This window comes from Arachis ipaensis, chromosome B3, assembly GCF_059453495.1.
Source record: "Arachis ipaensis isolate K30076 ecotype BB chromosome B3, ASM5945349v1, whole genome shotgun sequence".
Lineage (NCBI taxonomy): Eukaryota > Viridiplantae > Streptophyta > Magnoliopsida > Fabales > Fabaceae > Arachis > Arachis ipaensis.
In genome coordinates, this window is record NC_142438.1 from 141,609,456 (window position 1) to 141,630,071 (window position 20,616).

Sequence of the window (20,616 nt, forward strand, 5' to 3'; positions counted from 1 at the left end):
ATTATAAAAAAAATTTTATAAAAATTTAAAATTTTTATAAATTACAAATAAAATTTTACTAAATTAATTTTGGTTATTATTTAATAAATTTTTTAATAAAAAAATTGTATTATTTTAAAATAAAAAAATTGACGATGGAAGTGTAATTTTTTAAAACAAAAAACACCTTGTACTTTATGAAAATGAACAATGACAACATTGAATCTTTACTCGTTGCGAATTGCAAAAAGGTTGCACGAAAGATACGGGTCTGGTAAAACTTGCTGCAACCTAAAAATCCTGTTTTTCGCGGATTGCAGAAAGGTTAAATGGTAGCCACGTATTTGACATTTCAATACTGAAAAATTGAAACTATTTCAATATTTCTTGTAGAATGTAAAAAGCTAAAACAGTAATATAAAAAACTTCTTGCTGACTGACTGCGATAAAAAAAAAAAAAATCTTTTCTCATAGATTGAAAAAGATTAAAAAAAAGCTTTCACAAAATACGAAAAATTTCTCTCTATATTTTTGTGTTTTATCCAAAAATTCTATTTTTGGTTATTACACCTAAAACTTTTCATATATAAATTTTCAGCCCATTAAAGGCACAAAATCTTTTAGTAGTAACAAAGTGAAATTATTAAAAAAAATTCCAGTAATTATATTTTGTACTAAATAAAAAGGAACTAATTTGAATTGGTTTAATAATAAAATAACTAGTCTATTAAGTAATTATTCAGAATTTAAATCTCATTTTATGTATTTAATAATTGATTGATCAATAACACATTTTTAAATAAAATTTAAATTCGAATCTTTATCCAACAGGAACCATGGAAAAAAAAAAAGTTACAGCAAGAGAGGTTTCTTCTTGCTCAACCACAATAGACAGAAGCTCACGGTTTCGGCAAATACTTATTAGCTGTTCTTACTGAATGCAATGGTGTACCTGGTTGGAATTTGGAAAGCTTGCTTTTCAATTTCATTGATCTATAGGCACATACATACACTTCAGAGTTCAGACTTCAGACAAATACAGAGCGATTATTGGATATAAGTTGCACTTTCCCCCATAGGAGAACCTTCGTTATTTATCTTCTCTGCACTGTCATGATATCAATTATCATTCATCCACAACACCTACTGTCCTATTATCAATTATCAATTATCAATTTTCGTCTTGTATGATTATAGATTTATAGTAGTTAATCTTTTCAAATCCGATTTGAACATGCATGACCACATATATACAAGACCAATTTATTCTCCTTACAAATATCAGATCATGTGACTTTATTTTTAGTATCTATTGGCTTGTGCCGTTCGATATCCTTTTAGGCAGAAACCAGCACATTGCATGTTCCCATTAATTGTCTATCTATATTTTCTGTCGCCTCCACATGGTTGAACTATATATATAGAGCAGCAGAAAATCACCCAATCTGCTACTTCTAATAACTTTGTATAGAATAAAATACCTGGTTTTATTTACACATAGTTTATTTAAACTTATTTTTATTCTCAAATCTATTACTGGCCATTTTAATATTTTAAAATACTTTTCTCTCACTTGAAAAGATCGAATCAAACTAGAATAAATTGAAGGAGCTGTTACAAGGTGCTGTGATTGTCTGAGAATCCAGATGCATGGTTCATAGATCACGCTGTGCAGCCCTTCAACATGCATGTGCACTTGTTATTGATTTTGTTCGCCATATCTATATATCCGTGACTGAAAAATGAAAACCAAGTCAGTTTATAGAATGTCAACAAAGTGTCATTTTCCAATTTCATGAATGAATGATGGACAGACAGAAAGAATGAAAATAGGACTGACACAGTGACAAACGCTCTGGAAGTCAATCTCACCATTTGTATCACTATCAATGAACCTTTCAATTTGCAATCAATCACTATATGTTGTTTTCTCCGGGTGACAAGGTCTAGACTCTAGAGAGGGGATCCTCTTAGTGTGTTCCGTCTGATACTATGAATGAGCCATTGTCTTTATCGCCATTATTATCATTATTATTATTATTAGTTGCCAATTCATATTAACTTTCTTCTCATTACTCACCTTTACTTCCACACAAACACCCACTTCCAATTTCCTTCCAAGCTTATCTTCTGCTTATCCTGCACTTATGATGGATCTTCCTCCTCCACTGTGTCCTGATGATGAAATCTTCCGTGAGAAGGTTCAGGTATATTTCTTGATTCATGATTGAGTTTATATGAAATTAAACCTGGCTAAGATCTGATCTTCATCATGTATTGCTGTGTCTATTGAGTCCTTTCACAGTTTTCAATTGATTTTTCAGAAGAAGAAAACATGGAAGCAAGAGATCCTCCTGTCGTTTCAAATTGTTGGAGTAGTTTATGGTCAACTTAGCACTGCACCGTTATATGTGTTCGGTACAATGGATGCGGGAGCTCTTGCATCGGAGGAGGTCGTTTATGAACTCTTCTCCTTCATTTTCTGGACTTTGACAATCATTTCTTTGCTTAAGTATGCCTCTATAGTGCTCAAGGCTGATGATAAAGGAGAGGGTAAGTAATAAGTATCTTTAAATTTATAACCGCCATTAATTAATCCCTTCAAGGAAAAGTCTAGGGGCAGCAACTTTTGTATTTTCTGGCCAGCACTTAACCATCAAATCAAAAGTGAGTGATTTTCCATCATTAGATATTTAGATGTAATCTCACACTATTAAAAACATTATTGATGGCCAATTGATGGTTACAAAATACCAAAATTGCTGGCCCCCTAGCATTCCTCTTCCCTCAATTCAATTCATCAGATTTTGAAGGACTGACTTGGATGTTATGTGATTATGCCAAGGTGGTACGTTTGCGTTGTACTCGCTGTTGTGTAGAAATGCAAAAGTTTGCCTGCTCCCTAGTGATAGAAGTGCCAATCAGATTATGAATTGTGAGGGGAGAACTCCTTCAAAGATCAGAGCAAGAAGGGTCATTGAGAAAAGCAAGATCTGTCACTATTTACTGTTGTTCTTAGCCCTCTTTGGTTCCTGTATGGCCATTGGGGATGCAGTGCTCACTCCAGCTCTTTCAGGTATATACAATCTTCTAACATTTATTTCTTTCTTGTGTGATTAGTTACGTTCTTCTTCTTCAACTTACATTATTATGTATTTTTCTGGCTGTTTACCACCAGTGTTTTCAGCTTCAACTGGCGTTCAGAGATCCTTATCTGATATAATAGCAGACATGTGTAAGGCCATTTAATTTACTCAATGATGCTAGCAGAATTTTAATTTTCTCTGTGCTTTTTGATTGGCTTATCAGTTAATTGTAAATAAATAATAAGCAGATCCATCGTCACGCCGTGCTCGCGAGTCAGACACAGTGTCTAATGCCTTACGCAGATGTAAGTACAGTTTGTACCTTGCTTGAGAAAGAAGTTACAGCACCAGTTTGAGTTTACAACTAACTTGATCAATGAATGTCAATTAATGTGTTGTTTATCTAATGAACATTACATATTGCAGATGTAACTGTTCCCGCTGCGTGTGTTATATTGGTTGGCTTGTTCATGTTGCAGAACTGTGGGACGCGTAAAATTGGCTTCATGTTTGCTCCAATTATTTCTGCTTGGCTCTTGTTTATTGGAGTGGTGGGAATTTATGATATTTTCCATTGGGATGTCAAAATCATTTATAAAATATCCCCGGTATACGTCTTCAAATTTATCAGAAATTTCAATTATCACAGATGGAAATTGTTAGGAAGCATCATTTTATGCGTGGGAGGTATGTTATTTGTTTATTCTCATCAATTAGGGTTTGTTTCGGATATCGTTTAATATGATACGCACGATGTTTTACTGTTTTGCAGGATCAGAGGCAATGTTTGCAGACCTAGGCCATTTCTCCAAGAAATCAATTAAAGTATACTACATAATTCTAATTTGTGCATTGTAATTTAAAGTTAATTCTTATCAAATTGTGCATTAATTATGCGTCTACTCTGTTGTAGATTACATTTATATGCTTGATCTACCCGATTCTTGTTTTATGCTATGCCGGTCAGGCTGCATATATCTCCCGGAATTTAGGTGCTAGAGATTTCAACCATTTTAGTCAATCAATACCACGTAAGTTGGATGGAATGTATGGTAGAAATTCAGGTGCAGTTAACTTTATACGAAGTTGATAGTAAAAGTGGTTAAATGATTTATTGTCATCTAACAAACTATCAACTTGTGTTAATTGCACCTGACTTTTCACTATATGTATTTTGATCTGTTTTTGAAACTTCAGTACTTGGGTGAAGTGATATATATAGTTTGGTGTGGTGATCCCTTGGCAGGTCATTATTGCAAACATGTGTTCATAATATTATCCCCACTTGCTTCAGCAGTAGGAAGCCAGGCAACCATAACAGCGAGTTTCTCCATCATCAAACAGTGCTTGGCATTAAACTGCTTTCCCAGAGTGAAAGTGATTCACACATCAAAAACAATACACGGCCAGATTTACATTCCTGATGTCAACTGGCTACTGATGATTCTCAGTCTCACGGTCACAATTAGTTTCAGAGACATGGTGAAGATTGGCTATGCAGCAGGTTTGGCTATAATTTGCGGAATGCTTGTAACAACTAGTCTCATGTCACTTATCATCTCATTGTGTTGGGAGAAGAACTTGAGCGTATCCGCGTGCTTTCTGCTATGCTTTGGTTTTGTTGAGGCGGTGTATCTCTCTGCTTGTCTGCTACAGATTCACAAGGGAGCCTGGTATCTGCTTGTTCTTTTGACAATGACAATGACAATCATGCTCTCGTGGCACTATGGAACTGTCAAGAAGTATGAGTTTGATATGCAAAACAAGGTCTCAACAGAATGGCTCGTAGATGTGAGTCCGGGCCTCGGGATCGCCAGGGTGCCTGGGATTGGCTTTATCTACACCGACATTGTAGCAGGAATCCCGGCTTTCTTCTCACACTTCATTACTAATCTTCCCGCCTTCCATCAAGTCCTGATCATGGTATCCTTCAAGTCTATGCCGGTGCCTTATGTCTCCGAAGGCGAAAGGTATCTCATAGGTCGGATTGGCCCAAAAGATTACAAGATTTACCGCTGCATCGTCAGATATGGATACTGCGATCACATCAGGGATACTGGCGACTTTGAGGAGCACATCATTCGTTCCATAGGGGAATTCATTTCCATTGAGGAGAGAGATATTGAATCCGTGGATGCTGCCACCGCCACAAATGAAAGAATGATTGTTGTAGGGAATTCTTCAACAACGCATGGACATAACAATGCTCTAGTTCCTCTGGATGCATATGAGGGTCCAGCGGTGAACAATGAATCTCAGATCAGTCCAGTTCCTGACACGGAGGGTACAAGCAAGAAGAAGCGAAAGAAGGTTCGGTTCATGCTGCCTGTTAATAGTCCTAAAATAATGCAGCCATGTGTGAGGAAGGAACTTTTGGACCTAATTGATGCCAGGGAGAGCGGTAGTGCCTATTTCTTGGGCCAATCGCACCTAGTGGTGCGTGACGGCTCAAACTTTCTCAAGAGATTCTTAATCATGGTCTATCGTTTTAGTGAGAAAAACTGTCGAGAGCCTCCCGTAGCTCTCAAAATCCCTCATGCTGCTCTTGTAGAAGTTGGTATGGTATGTACGATATAGCACACAGATCAACCTTACACTGGTTTTCGCTATTTTAATTTATTAGTTATTCTAGCTAGGAGGAGCGCGCGAGCAGCTGCCTTTACGGAGGAGAGGATAGATATATGTTATATATACGCAGCAAACAAGGACCTCTTATCCCTGCAACGAGAAAGTCTAAGGACCAACAAAAAAAAATGAGTAATTTTCTACTATTAGATAAAATCTTACACTATTAAAAATATTATTAATAATTAATTAATGGTTGCAAATCACAAAATCTATTAGCTCCCTAACACTCTTCTCCTCTGCAACTGTAATATGCATGAAAGGGATGGTTACTTGCTTCCGCCAAGATATCTTTATAGAAACAGTCGTTTTTATACATAACTTTTTGTTAATGTCACGACCCGGCTAAAGGTTATGCACGTATATATTTGACTGATGGAGAGTTTTCTTTTAAATAACATCAAGAATTCTGTCCTATATGGAGAGTTTGTTCAGACCAATAAGAGATAATTTATTGACTAACAATATATCTTTAAATAAAATTCAGATTCGCAACGAATTAATCTTTAATCGATCAAATTAGAGAATACTATCAACAATAAAAAACATAAAAAATTAGGTCGAGAAGATAATTTGCAAAGACATTTAATACTTACACCAATAAATATCTTTTGATTTTAAGTGTATCTGTCTGTTACCTATACTTTTCCTATCCTAATTCATATTATCCTCCTTTTATAATTTTTCAGTGCGTTACATGACGAAACAGTCGCTTCACACCTTTATCACTACCATTATGACTTAATATTACAAGATTATTTTGATTTTTTTTCTCAATTGACACGTATAATTAATTTATCATGTTTTTATACTACATGACATTTAAAGTGATATATTAATATTTAATCGATAAAAAGACTAATTTAATTTATGATTATATTTCAATTATAAAATTAAATTTTAAATAAAAATAAATTCTTTTTGAATAAAATAAAATTATTTTCCGACATTAAAAAACTTTCCATAAACACTCACAGTTATTAGTTTAACTGTTTAAGAATAAGATACCCCTTTTGCCAAGGAACCGAAAAACTTAAAGCCGTCACATAAAGTTGATCGATATTAACGTGTTACTAATCTAATCTATTATTCCAGATTCTTGTAAAAGAGATTCTGTATGTCACCACTAACTTCACACTGTTGAAGGGTTCCAATATATATATAAGTGAGTTGTTCGAATTGGTGATATAGTAATAGCATTGTCTTTTTGTTATTCTCCTAATTAGTTAGTAAGATAGAAGAAAGCCTGTTGGTTGGTCCGCTGATCATATCGGGTGTTTGAAGTAGTGGTAGTGGTGGGAACTGGGAGAAAAGCACCACTATGCATGGCGAGGAGGGTGAGGGAGGAAACTGGACAAGGAAGAAGAGAGGACTGAGCAAACAGAAGGAGCGGTGGAAAAGGTTGGGGAATCGGCTGGCGATGTTTTGCGGTGAGGCTGAAGATAATTCCACCGCTCGCGGCGGAGATGTACGGCGGCAATATATTATTCACCCTGACAATCGGTACATCTCTCTCTTTCACACCGTCACACACACACACAGATTAATTAGGAATTATTCAAGATATGGTATTACATTATTGCATATTTACATGAATTGACACAACACAACACGGGTAGGACACACCACACCTATCCTCCGCATGAACTTCGGCTTCCCAATGTTCACTGAATCTTGTTTGACTCACCATTTTTGAGTTTTTTTTTTCTTAACTCACTTGATTTTATATGTCATAAGAATATTATTTATACCTAAAAGATTAAAAGTTCCACTATACATTCAAGCAATTTTATATTTAAGTTCATCCAAGTCTTTTATTTTACATTGTGAAAATTTTGTCTTCTTTTTCCTCCTCCTCCTACTTCTTCTTTTTCCCCTTCTCCTTCTTCCTTCTCTTCATCATTTTTTCATTATTGTCATCGTCACCACTACCTGTCCATACGTTCTTACCACTACATCCATCTCCTCCTCCTCATGTTTTTTTTTATTTGAATTTCTTTGATCTCCTCCTTCTTTTTCTTCTTTCTCTTCTATTATCATTATTTTCATCACCAACAACATCAACATTTTGCTAACATCTTTATTGATTATGATTCTTTGTGATGATCAAATAAACCGAAAATATTATCAAAACAAAACGATTGTATAATACTAAATGAACCGAAAATTGTTCATTATATAAATTCGAATTCAGAAACACCTCCATCTCAAATGAACAAAAAATATTATCAAAACGAAAATATTGTGTAATACCAAATGAACCAAAAATTGTCCATTATATAAATTCGAATTTAGAAACACTTGCGTCTCGAGTGAACAAAAAATGATCTCAAAACGAAACCATTGTATAATATCAAATGAACCGAAAATTGTCTATTATACAAATTATACAAATTCGAATTCGATGATAACGATAACGACAATACATATTAGAAGAAGACAATGACGATAACGACGACGATGATGATGATGACGGAGGAGAAGGATAAAAAAGGAGAAGGAGACAAAATTTCAATAAGATTAGGAGGAGGAGGAAGAGGAAGAGATGTTGGTAATGACGGTAATGGAATTGAAAAATAATAAAAAAGAAGAGGAAAAAAAAAAGAACACGTAACATCCAAAGTAAAGAAAAAGAATAAGAAGAAGAAGTGCTTATGGGTGTCAAAAATCCCCAAGAGGTGGGGATCCCCGCAAGGACCGCCTTGAATAGGCCCCAGTGGTGGGGAATTTTTCCCGTGGGGATGGGGAGCGAAATTCCACTGAGACAAGCGCGGGGATCCGAGCGGAGATCCCCGCCCCATCTCCAATAATTTTCCAAATTTTTTAACTTACTTAATAACTCTTATTTTATTTCTAATATAGAGGTTTTTTTAATAATTTCACTCATTGAAAAATCATAACCCTGTTATTCAAGAATTTATTTTATAGACTATGATTTGCTATGTTATATTTCTAGACTTATAATGTTGGATAAGATATGTTTGTGTGTTTGTAATAATATTTTGTAGTTTATTTTTTGGTTTTTTTGATATTTTTTATTATAATTTCCATATGAATGTTAAACATAGGGAGTTGGGGAATAGGGCCCCGCGAAAAATGCGGAGAACGCGGGGAATGGGGATGGGGACAATTATTCTCCCATGGCAGAGAACAGGACGGAGACGGAGATTAATTCTGGGGACGAGGACGGGAAGTAGGGAGGCATCCCCCGCCACCCCGTGGAGCCCCATTGACATCCCTAGAAGTACAAGAAGAAAAAACGAAAAAAAAAATGTGGAACTCAAATCACTTAGATAAATTTAGATGTAAAATTGTTTAAACGTAAAGAATTAATAAAAAATTAATAGCTAAATCAACCATCATATATTTATAAATGAATATATATAATATCTAATTTATTTTTAATATATATTTTTTTCGACATATATCTATACATATAATTAAATTTAGCGATTAATTTCTTGTGAATACATTGCATATATATATCACTCGATTAAATTTAGCGACATACATTGCATATACTATTAATATGATTAAATAATCAATAAAACTCAGTCTATATTCTATTAATGACTATTAAAATTAATCTAAATAAATACAAAAAATAATATTATTAGATTTAATCTTTTATATTTTTTTCTTATATTTAAAATATAAAATTAATCTCCTTAAAAATTAATATATCTAGATTTAAAATAAAATACAACCTAAATAAAATAATAAATTCTAAATCCAAGACCTTAAATCATAAATTTAAATTCAAAATTCAAAACTTAAATCTTAAATTTTAAACGTTAAAATATAACCTCTAATTTTTTATTAATAATGGGCTTAAAACACAAAGAAAAATAAATTAAAAGACAACCATTCTTAAAAATAAAATGCCGATAGAATTAATATAAAGATGAAGAAAAATATAAAAAAATAAATTAAAAAATATATGACAATCAAAAAATAAATTATGACTATAATTAGTCATTTGATCTGTACACGAGTTTATTAATCTCTAAACTTATCATTAATTTTACGAGGTTTGATAATTGAGAGAAATGTTAAAAGATGAAAAGCAAATTTAATTTGAATTAGAGATTAGTTCTCTAAAAATATTAGAAAGTGAATGTATAAAAAACTAATATAATTAAACTTTTATATTTAAAGACTAATTAAAGACTATATAGCATTTTTCAGTGTCTGTTATGTCAGAAAAATAAGAAAATCAATTAATAATTAGTTAAAAATATTTTTATATAATCAAAGCTTGAAAAATTTTATATGTAAAATTAAAAAATTATATAAAATATCGTGATAAATAAAAAAATTAACAAAAAAGATAAAATAAATAGGTTTCGCCAATATAAGATATACTCAAACATTCAAATACACAAATTTGCTACAGGCATAACCACACTATAAATGATGCACGTTCTCTGTAATGATTTATAAATTTTGTATGAACGAGGATTTAAAATTTGTAAGTCTTAACATTTATTTAAGGTTGCTTCACAATTTTTTACATTCCAAAATATAGAAGACTCTCCATGAAACATTAGATTTTTTATTTAGTGTTCATAGAAGGAAGATTTTCCAAAACGAATTAAAATCACTTTTTATTTCTCAAAAACAAAGAAAAAAAACCTTCAATTACTCAAATCCATTTTTTTGTTTGCAAGTTGTACATAGATTGAATGGGCCAGACCCGATTTGAAGGCAAATCGGCCCAGCCTCTCGTGATGAGTAGCAGTTCTAGTCTTCTAGAACGACAATAGATGTTCTTAATTTTTTTTTTTAATTATTTGATAAAGTGTAATATCTCGTTTTACATTTTTTAAATAGAATTAAAAAAATTTAAAAAATATTGAATAATAAATAATCACATTTTACCAAATAATTAAAAAAAAAATTTAGAGAATCCAATACATTAGGGGTGTACATGGTCCGGCCCGGTCTGAAGACCCGGCCCGGTCCCGAACACGTTAGGAGCTAATTTAGTGTGATTTCATCGGGTTTAGGGTCTCAAAAATAGACTCGGTCAGTATTTCGGGTCGGGTCCGGGTCATAACTAGGGTCACCCGAACTCGGCCCGGTGGCCCGGTCATCATACACAATTAATATTTTGTGTTATTAGTGATGGATGATGGCTATTCTTATGTGGAATTTAAATATTGTAAACCTTAATATTTTGTGTTATTAGTCATTATAAGATTATAAGTTAGTGTTTTATGTTTAAAATGCATAAGACTTTAGACTAATGCATAATATTGTATTATTTGTATTGATTTAAATATTTGGTGTTATTAGACAATATTAGTATTGATTATGGTTATGCTTTAATTTTAGAGAAGAGTTGGTTCTTGTTATATTTTTTTTAAGTGAATTTTACTATGTGAATTGTGAAATAATGGTTGGAGATTAGGTGGTTTTTACATGCTAAAGACCCGGTTTTCACCTGATTTTTATCCGGTTCGAAGGTGCATAGGTTTCATCGGGTCTAGAATCGGGTTATGGTCTAAAAATTAGACCTGGTCTATATTTCGGGTCGGGTCTGGATCAAGCCAAACCCGGTGTGACCCAGCCCATGTACACCCCTACAATACATATATTTAGACAAAAAAAAAGTTATATATATACACATTTATGTTTTTTATTTTATTTATGTAACTATTTTATAATTTTTGTGTTTTTTATTTTTTTATTAAAATACTTTTATTTTATATTTTTTAAATTTTAGGAACAATTTCTTATAACAAACGTTTAGAAAAAATATAGAATTTCTTAAAACAATTTAAGTAGTCACATATTATGTTATTGTTACTTTTAAGTTACCTAATCTAAATATTTTAAATTTTTATTAAAAGTTAATGAGTTTAAGATGATATACAAATTTAAATAGAAGGTGGTCACTGACTGGTACTACGTTTTGGGAGCCGCCATTCGAGTTGCGTACTTGAAGGAGTGGAGGGTGGTATCCGATAGAGTAATTCTGTTTCTGATGATGAATAACTGTTTCTTCATCTTAGTAACACGTATGTCTTTTTTGAAAGACAGACACAGGAACATAAACATTAAAGATATGGATACAAATTATTAATGTATATATATTTTATTTGGTAAAATATTGAATAAGACACAATATAATTAAAAAAGTTTATATTTTGTAAAAATTAATAAAAGATAAAAATATAAAAAAATTAATAAGGTATAAAAATTTAAAAAATTGATAAAGAATAAAAGTGTAAAAATTAATAAGAAATAAAAATATAAAAAATTGTGTTTAATTGATTGTATCTCTCTATTTCAATATTTTAGAAGAATATTAAATATGAATCTCGCTAGGGAGCGAATAGAGTATTTGTACAATGTGTATAATGGGCTATTTATTTGGTCTAATATGAGTTTAAAAATGAACATCTAGGGTAAAATATTACTAATTTCTCAAACACAATACATTCATATTATTCATAATAACCATCCGAATACCAAGATAATAAGCATCTAATATCCTACTGAATCGAACATCCCTATACCTCCATTGTACACATTGTATCGATACTCTATTAACTCTCTATATTTCCTCTATTAAATACATGACGTATCCATCAAAGATTTGTGACCCAACAAACAAACAACAAATATGTATTAACGTGTTGTTTGAAACCAAACGTTGCCTAAGTGGATATTAGTAGCACGTACATGGTATAATTTAAGCCATGGTTGAAACTAGAAATAGCTAAAGAAACGGGATTCTAGCGCGAGAGAAATTGAGGAGCAGAAGGATACAGAAACTAAAGTAGCGTGGGCGCAGTGCAGTATATATAATTGTAAGAGAGAGATGGGGAAATGAGATAGAAAACTAAAGAAAGAATGTACATTACATGGATGCAGGTTGTACAACATTGGGTGGAAGCATTTCATACTGATATGGGCGGTCTACTCCTCCTTCTTCACCCCAATGGAGTTCGGATTCTTCAGAGGCCTCCCGGAGAAAATATTCCTGCTAGACATCGCGGGCCAGTTGGCCTTCCTCCTAGACATCGTGCTCCGCTTCTTCGTGGCCTACCGCGACACCCACTCCTACTGCGTGGTCTCCAGCCCCTCCCGCATCGCCATGCGCTGCCTCAAGTCTCCGCAATTCACCCTCGACCTCCTCGGCTGTCTCCCCTGGGACTACATCTACAAGGCAGCCGGCAGGAAGGAGCCGCTCCGCTATCTCCTCTGGATCAGGCTGACCCGGGCCGCCCGCGTCACGGAGTTCTTCGAGACTCTGGAGAAGGACATCCGGATCAACTACCTCTTCACGAGAATCGTGAAGCTTCTCGTGGTGGAGCTCTACTGCACCCACACAGCCGCCTGCATCTTCTACTATCTGGCCACCACCATCCCCCCCTCCCGCGAGTCCTACACTTGGATTGGCTCCCTCAAGATGGGCGACTTTGCCTACTCGGACTTCCGCCACATCGACCTCTGGAAGCGCTACATCACCTCCCTCTATTTTGCTATTGTCACCATGGCTACTGTTGGCTACGGCGATATTCATGCCGTCAATGTCAGAGAGATGATATTCATCATGGTTTATGTCTCCTTTGACATGATTCTTGGCGCTTACCTTCTTGGCAACATGACCGCCTTGATTGTCAAGGGATCCAAAACCGAGAGGTTTAGGGACACCATGACTGAAGTTATCAAATACATGAACAAAAACAATCTTGACAAGGGCACAAGTAAGGCCATCAAGGGCCATTTACGCTTGCAGTATCATCGCAGCTACACACAACCTGCTGTACTTCAGGACATCCCACCCTCTATTCGATCCAAGGTATATATTCATCATCTTTTCATTCCTGGTCCAACTTCACTTGTGACACCGACATATTTTTTTATTGGTTTTTGCAGATTTCAATTAATTTGTATGAGGAGTTCATTGAGAACGTTCCTCTTTTCAAGGGTTGCTCCTCAGAGTTTGTTAAGCAGATTGTAAGACTTACTGTAACACTTCACTTATTCTTTCTCTTGGTATTGTTCTTAATTGTACATGCTAGCTTCATGCTTCATTATCATTCTAGTATATTTGAAGATACACTGCTTCAATTGCCAAATATTTGTCCTAATCATTGTCTGTGACGACCGGAAAAACTTGATGCATGCGTTATCCTTGTACTTCATGCACTTTCTTGAAAGCGCCACCAGTATCTGAAACTTGTCCTTTTTTCTTCAATAAAAAACACCTGATTCAGATTCTTGTTTGACAGACAACCAAAGTTCATGAAGAGTTTTTCCTTCCTGGAGAACTGGTTTTGGAGCAAGGAGATGTAGCTGATCAAATTTACTTTGTATGTCATGGAGAGCTGGTACGGGTTATGGTAGCATTGATTTTTTATTTTATTTATTTATTTAACTTCCTATGTCTTTCAGCATTACTTTCCCTCTCACTTCAATTCCTCATCAGTTAACTTTCACTATTTTCTAAACTAACTGCTCCAGACTCTAAACAAATTATCATAAAAGATGATGTTTACTTTAGAGTGGATAATGAAACATGAACCAGGGAATGGTATTTGTTAGTGATGGATTCTTCTATTTCAAATTGCTGTCGTTCCATAAATGTGAAATGTTTTCACAAGTGAAATAGTATTTTTAAACCATACCTGACTGTTCATCCTTTTGTCTACAGCGTGAGATAAGCAGTGAAAATGACAGTGGTACAGACGAAGTAGTCCAATTAAAAACCTACGATTCCTTCGGTGAGGTTTCTTTCCTTTGCAATATGCCTCATCATTCCACAGTCATAGCTCATGAGCTTTCCAAGGTTTTGCGACTTGATAAGCAATCCTTGAAGGACATAGTGAAGATATACTATGTAGATGGCCGTGTTACCTTAAACAATCTCCTTGAGGTATATGTTTGCCTTGGATATAAAAAATAAATAATCATTTTACTGATGGAAACATATGGATTTAGAATTTTAGATCATCCATGCTGGTTTCGGACTCATGGTTATGCGTGGCTGACAGGGAAAAGACTCCGGTCTAAAACGCAAGTTGTTGGAATCAGACTTGAGCTTGACTATTGGAAACCAGGAAACAGAGTTGACTGTGAGGATGAATTGTGCTGCATATGAGGCTGACTTATACCTGTTGAAACGTTTGATCACATCCGGGGCAGATCCCAATAACACTGATTATGATGGTAGATCGCCCTTGGTATCAACTCTCTTCATCCAGCCTATATTATTATTATTTTTATTTGAATAGGCACTAACCTATCTATTGATTCATTTTTTTGTTAAATGTGTGTAACAGTAAAAAAAAGTGAAATTAGTTGAGATGACAAGTTGCTCTTAACTAAGATATTTTTTTGTTCAAGTCTTGTCTATACTATATATTAATCTTTGTAGCATTCCCTCAAATCTAATCTGACTCGCACTCTATGAGTAGGATTGGTTGAATCTTGTTCTTCGCATGTGAGTGAGTGAGTCTTGATTAATTTGTTGAGAAAGAAGATTTTTGAGACATAATACAGTGGTGACAAGCTAACATTTTTAATTACGTGTTTTATGTTTACTATCACAGCATATCTCTGCCTCAAAAGGATATGTAGATATTTCTTCCTTTCTAGTTGAGCAAGGAGTAAATATCAATTTACCAGGTTAGTTTTTGAACTTTTTTCCGTTTTAAGGTGATTGCGGACAATCCTTTTATTTTGAATGTGCTGTATTGAAGTCAAAATATTGAGTTTGGTTTAAACCTTAAACAACCATCTGCATCAGATAAATTTGGGACTACTCCCTTGCTAGAAGCCATCAAGAATGGACATGAAGACGTAGCTGCTTTACTAGTTAATGCAGGGGCTACTCTCACTATTGATGATGCCGGCAATTTTCTGTGTGTGATGGTTGCAAAGAAGGAATTTGACCTCTTAAAAAAGGTTCTGGCTTGTGGAATTAATCCAAATGCCAAAAATTATGACCAGCGCACACCTCTTCACATTGCTGCTTCTGAAGGTTTGTGTGCAGTAGCTGAACTACTTCTGGGAGCAGGAGCAAGTGTATTATGTAAGGACAGATGGGGGAATACACCACTTGATGAAGCTCGTATTAGCGGAGATATAAATGCTCTCAAAATGCTTCAAGTTGCCAAAATTTCTCAGTTGGCTGAGTTATCCTGTGGTATTCAAGAAACTAAAGGTATGATTGTCATTTTAAATTAAACTCAGTTGGTTTAATTTGTTTTTCTGACGTATGCTTTGATTGAGTTTGCAAGCAGAAATATTGCCATCAAGAAATGAAATTCCGAAGAAGAGATGTATAGTATTTCCTTTCCACCCATGGGAATATGATCATAAAGAAAGGAGAACAGATGGAGTTGTTCTATGGGTCCCGGAAAGCATTGACGAGCTTATAATAACGGCAATGAAACATTTGAACATTTCAAATGGAAATTGTATTTTAACAGAACAAGGAGGCAGAGTTCTAAATGTAGACATAATTAGCAATGATGAGAAGCTATTTCTGGCGAGCCAAGTGCAGAGTGCAGAGTGAGGTACATAAAAGGATCAGGCACAAAATTAGGGATCAGTTCGTTATATTTCTTGTCTTTTCACATTGCATTGCAAATTTGCAATGATGCTCAGGTATATTTCAAGTTTCTCCTTCTTGTGCCTTCTCTGGACTCTGGAGCAAGTCGAGCTTCCTTCAACGACCTAAATTAAAAAATAATGTATAAATTCAAGTGAATGCATTATGTATTGGATTTATGTTTTGTAGTGATATCATAGGTGCACCTGTTTTTGAAATTTTAAGTAATTTTTTTTTATATCTAAATTTTTCTAAGAATTTTCATTTCAAAAAAATGAAAAAGAAAAAGAGAGAGAAGAGAAGAGTGGACTCAATTTTTTTCCATTTATTTATTTGGAATTTTAAAATTTGCACAATCCGACATTAGGATTTATCTTTTGCAGTAAAATGTAAAAACTTCTCTTCATTAACTCTTATAATTTCTCAAAAAATATTAAGGGAAAATTTATTCGACTTAAAAACTAAATTGAAGTAATTTGATTGTTATCTTGCATCTAGGTTTTTTTTCTAATATAAATTATAAAAAATATTTATTTTTTCAAAACTCATTTCTGAACTTTATTTATTGAAATGCACGTTTTTTTGGGTATTTAGACAAGTTCATGCACTCTATAGCGAACTTTATAAAAACTAGCAAGTTCGCCGTATCTCAGGTGAACTCTATAAAAAAAATTTAAAATTTTTAAAATACATGTTTTTTATCTATGTCATCGTCTCCAAAAGAGTATATAGATCATAAAAGCACACAAAAATATACAAACAATAAATATGGGAATAAGTCGTATTTTATTTTGGGAAATAATTAGTTTTTTTAATTTATAATTAAAAAAATTATTATTAAATATGACTTATTCTGGTGTACCGTGTATTTTTTGAGACGATAATAATGGTTGCCATTGTTAAATATGGCTTGTTTTCTTAATTTATAATTAAAAAAAATTCTTGAAGAAGACATGTTTATTGTTTGTGTATTTTTGTGTGTTTAGCGTGCGTTTGGTTGGTGTCTTTGCCTCTTTGGACACTAAAAACATGGACCGTTTGTTTGTTGAGACACAAATTTATGATGGATACGGTGGTACACAAGTATACACAAAATACATGTTTTTAGTGTCTCCTCATTAAGCTGAGACATTGAGACACAATTTATAAGACACAAAATTTTATATTTTTATCCCTTTTTCTTTTTAAATTCCAACTATGACCCTAATTAATCTAACCCTAATTCCCTTTTTTTTCTCTCTTATTATCTTCTTTATTCTGTGTTTCTAACCCCAAAATCCTTCCAACCTCCAAGTCCCTCCACCCTCTCTCTTCCATGGCTGTGTCCCTCCTCCACACCACCCCATAGTCATTGCCTCTCCTCTCTTTCTCATTTCCTTCTCTCTTTCTCTCTTCCCATCACTCTGCTTCTCCTTCCATTGTTTTGTCCCTCCATACTGCTACCACGGGCCGCCACCATTGACGTCCCTTCTTTCTTCTTCCTCCTCTTCTCTCTTTCTCTCTTCACACAGTCGAACGTATCATTACCATGGGTGATCTTCTTCGGTCAGATTTATTCGTCTCCACTATTACTCGAATCAATTTCATTAAGAAAGGTGAAAAAAATCAGGAAAGCCCAAAATAGTAGTCGACCATTCTTCAGATCTGTCTTCTCATTTTCTTTTTTTTTTTTTATTTCAACATGTTTCAGTTTTTTTTTTTAATGAGAAAATTGAATTGTTGAGCTGATGAATAAATAAAAGTTAAAGATAATATTTTGCGATGAAGTTAAAAAATTGCAGGTGGCAGTGGTGGTGGTAGAAAGCTATGGTGGCGGCAACGTTAATGCTGATGGAAGATGATGGTAGAGAGTTAATAAGGATAAAATGGACATTTGAATTAAATTGTTGTGTCTTGTACACTAATGCCAAACACGTTAAAAAATTTGTGTCTATCTGTGCTTATGTCTTTTGGTATAGTTGTGTCTGTGTCTATATGTTTTGAAGACAGTAACCAAACGAAGCCATATACGGCAAACTTGCTATTTTTACAGAGTTCGCCGTAGGGTACGGCGAACTTGCCCAAATATTTAAAAAAAAAAGTGCATTTCGATAAATAAAGCTCAGAAATGGATTTTGGGAAAATAAATATTTTTTATAATTTATATTAGAAAAAAATCCCTTGCATCTTTCTATCTATCTAGTTATTAAAACGAGGCTAAAGAATTTTAATATGGATTTTAGGTGTGCTTTACTTGGAAATGGAGGTTTTTAGTGTATATACAAGTGGGTGGACGTTACAGACATGCAGGCACAACACACAAGTAACGTGCTGACTCAACACGCAACTCACGTGTTAGACACGTGGCACAATCGCACGCAACACGCAGGTACCGTGTTGCCACGTGGTGCTCATCCCTTCAACACACAGGTAATGTGATTCACACATGGCAGACAACATGCATCCTGTGTGTTGCACACGTGACAGACGTTGGTTGGATGGCGTTGCAACACGTAGCCTGCAAGGTGAGTCTTCTGTCTATAAAAATTAAAGCTCGTAACCATTTTGCTTCATTGTGAGAGAAGTATTTTTCTCCAGGGTCGGTACGATGGAGGGCACTGCAAATATAGTGGTTTACCACAACGATGAAGTCGTACGAAATACGTATGAGTGTGTGAGAATATGTTGTCGTTTGTGGTTTTGTGCACTATAACGTTTGCGGAACTACAGTACGGGCTCTTTCAAAGCATAGAGATTGATATTTTAAAGAGGGTGACCAACATTCTCTACAGGAGTCCGATTGTCGTATTTGACGGCCTGATACAGTTTGAGGTTATGCCAATCGCCGACGAAACTAGTATTCAGCGGATGTTTTATATTCACCAACAAACTCAGGTGCAACACCCAAGGATTGAACGATGATACAGATGTGCAAGATGACAGAGTTGAGGCGTACTTGGGAATGAACGATGATAGCAATGAGGAGTTCGAAGCTACGTACGAAGCCGGTGATGAGGACGAGGACGGCAATGGGGGAGGTGAGGTAGTGGCAGAAACTTTAGTAGTTCTAGCCGCAGTTAGTCAACCGATGGATGTTTCACCTTTTATGCATATCTTGGATCTTGACGTCATGCAAGCACCAGAGTTTTCCGAATATGCAAACATATGTACGTGAGCAGTGGGTAGTATATTTACTTGATTTTGTTTTAGCGGATCGATGAATGACAAATTTGTTTTCTTATAGGTGTTGCTGATCCTGAGGATGGGGAGTTTAGAATCGGAATGGAATACAGTTCAAGCAAATCAGTCATTGCGGCAATTCGGAGTTACACTATCTCCAGAGGAGTCAATTACATTGTTTATGAATTCGAGCTACAGACGTTCTATGCAAAGTGTAAGAATTATGGGCGTGGGTGCAACTGGCTTATCCGAGCCAGCTTGATATAAAAGAAAGCTTGTTGGGAGATTCGGAGATACAACGGGAGGCACACGTGTTCCATGGGAACGATCTCACAAGATCACTCCAAGTTAGACTCGGACACGATTGCTGAGGCTATGAAGCCATTGATTGAATCCAACCCATCCATAAAAGGTCAAATCTATAATTGCGAAAGTTTAGGCAAGATTCAACTACACTATTAATTACCGGAAGGCTTGGCTGGCAAAGCAGAAGTCGATAGCCAAAGTTTTCGGTGGATGGGAAGAATCTTACCAATCTTTGTCATTGTGGTTCTTGGCAATGGTTCAGAAGATGTCTGATTCACAAGTCCAAATAGAAACACGACCCCTGTATAACGGGAGTCAAGAGGTGGATGGTGTTAGGATATTTCATTGGGTATTCTGCAATTTCAATCCATACATAAGAGCTTTTAACAGTACATTTAGAATAATATTATCCAAATAAATAATAACAAACTATTAAACTTATGTTAAGTAACAACTAATAAATTAATAAAAAATAATAAACTTACATAATTAGGATGTCCCAAATAATTGATAACATGATTTTCACGAGACGTATAATTACATACCATTTTAAATGTTCTAATCTCACTCTCAATCTTAAAACTAATCCAAAACATACAACCCAATGAAAGAAACCCCAAACCCCTAACACTCCATTACCCCACCACTCTCAATAATAGAATGAAACGAAACCCAGCCCCACCACTATTTTATACACCCGCGGCACCAATCCTCAACTCTCACCATAAATGACTGTTTTTTCCGGAGCCAGACCTGCCGGTTGCATGGAGACACGGGGCAAGACGCATGTTACGTGCTGCTGCATGCAGGACATGTGGCGCAGCGGCGTTAACACGCAGATAACGTGCTGCTTGGATGAAAACACGTGGCGTTTACGTATTTAGAGCTACT

At 34.8% G+C, this 20,616-nt stretch overlaps 2 protein-coding genes across 5 annotated transcripts; both read left to right on the top strand.

Moving 5' to 3' along the window:
- The first annotated feature begins 1,992 nt into the window (after positions 1-1,992).
- LOC107631742 (potassium transporter 25-like) lies at positions 1,993-5,674 on the top strand. 4 transcript variants are annotated; one of them, XM_088507890.1, is made up of 9 exons: positions 1,993-2,186; positions 2,304-2,532; positions 2,825-3,055; positions 3,158-3,214; positions 3,311-3,370; positions 3,492-3,752; positions 3,838-3,890; positions 3,979-4,096; positions 4,288-5,674. In XM_088507890.1, the coding sequence occupies exons 1-9, from the start codon at positions 2,127-2,129 to the stop codon at positions 5,640-5,642; spliced, it is 2,424 nt and encodes an 807-aa protein (XP_088364016.1). In that variant the 5' UTR covers positions 1,993-2,126; the 3' UTR covers positions 5,643-5,674. The 4 variants fall into 4 exon arrangements, with proteins under 4 accessions (XP_088364016.1, XP_088364018.1, XP_088364019.1 ...); XM_088507892.1 differs by having other exon boundaries at positions 1,994-2,186; positions 3,314-3,370; XM_088507893.1 differs by having other exon boundaries at positions 1,996-2,186; positions 4,312-5,674.
- A 1,195-nt stretch (positions 5,675-6,869) lies between these two features.
- LOC107631741 (potassium channel SKOR-like) lies at positions 6,870-16,478 on the top strand. The gene is made up of 9 exons (XM_016335280.3): positions 6,870-7,193; positions 12,573-13,503; positions 13,581-13,661; positions 13,937-14,035; positions 14,359-14,580; positions 14,699-14,887; positions 15,257-15,332; positions 15,454-15,870; positions 15,950-16,478. The coding sequence occupies exons 1-9, from the start codon at positions 7,012-7,014 to the stop codon at positions 16,222-16,224; spliced, it is 2,472 nt and encodes an 823-aa protein (XP_016190766.1). The 5' UTR covers positions 6,870-7,011; the 3' UTR covers positions 16,225-16,478.
- Positions 16,479-20,616: the final 4,138 nt, after the last annotated feature.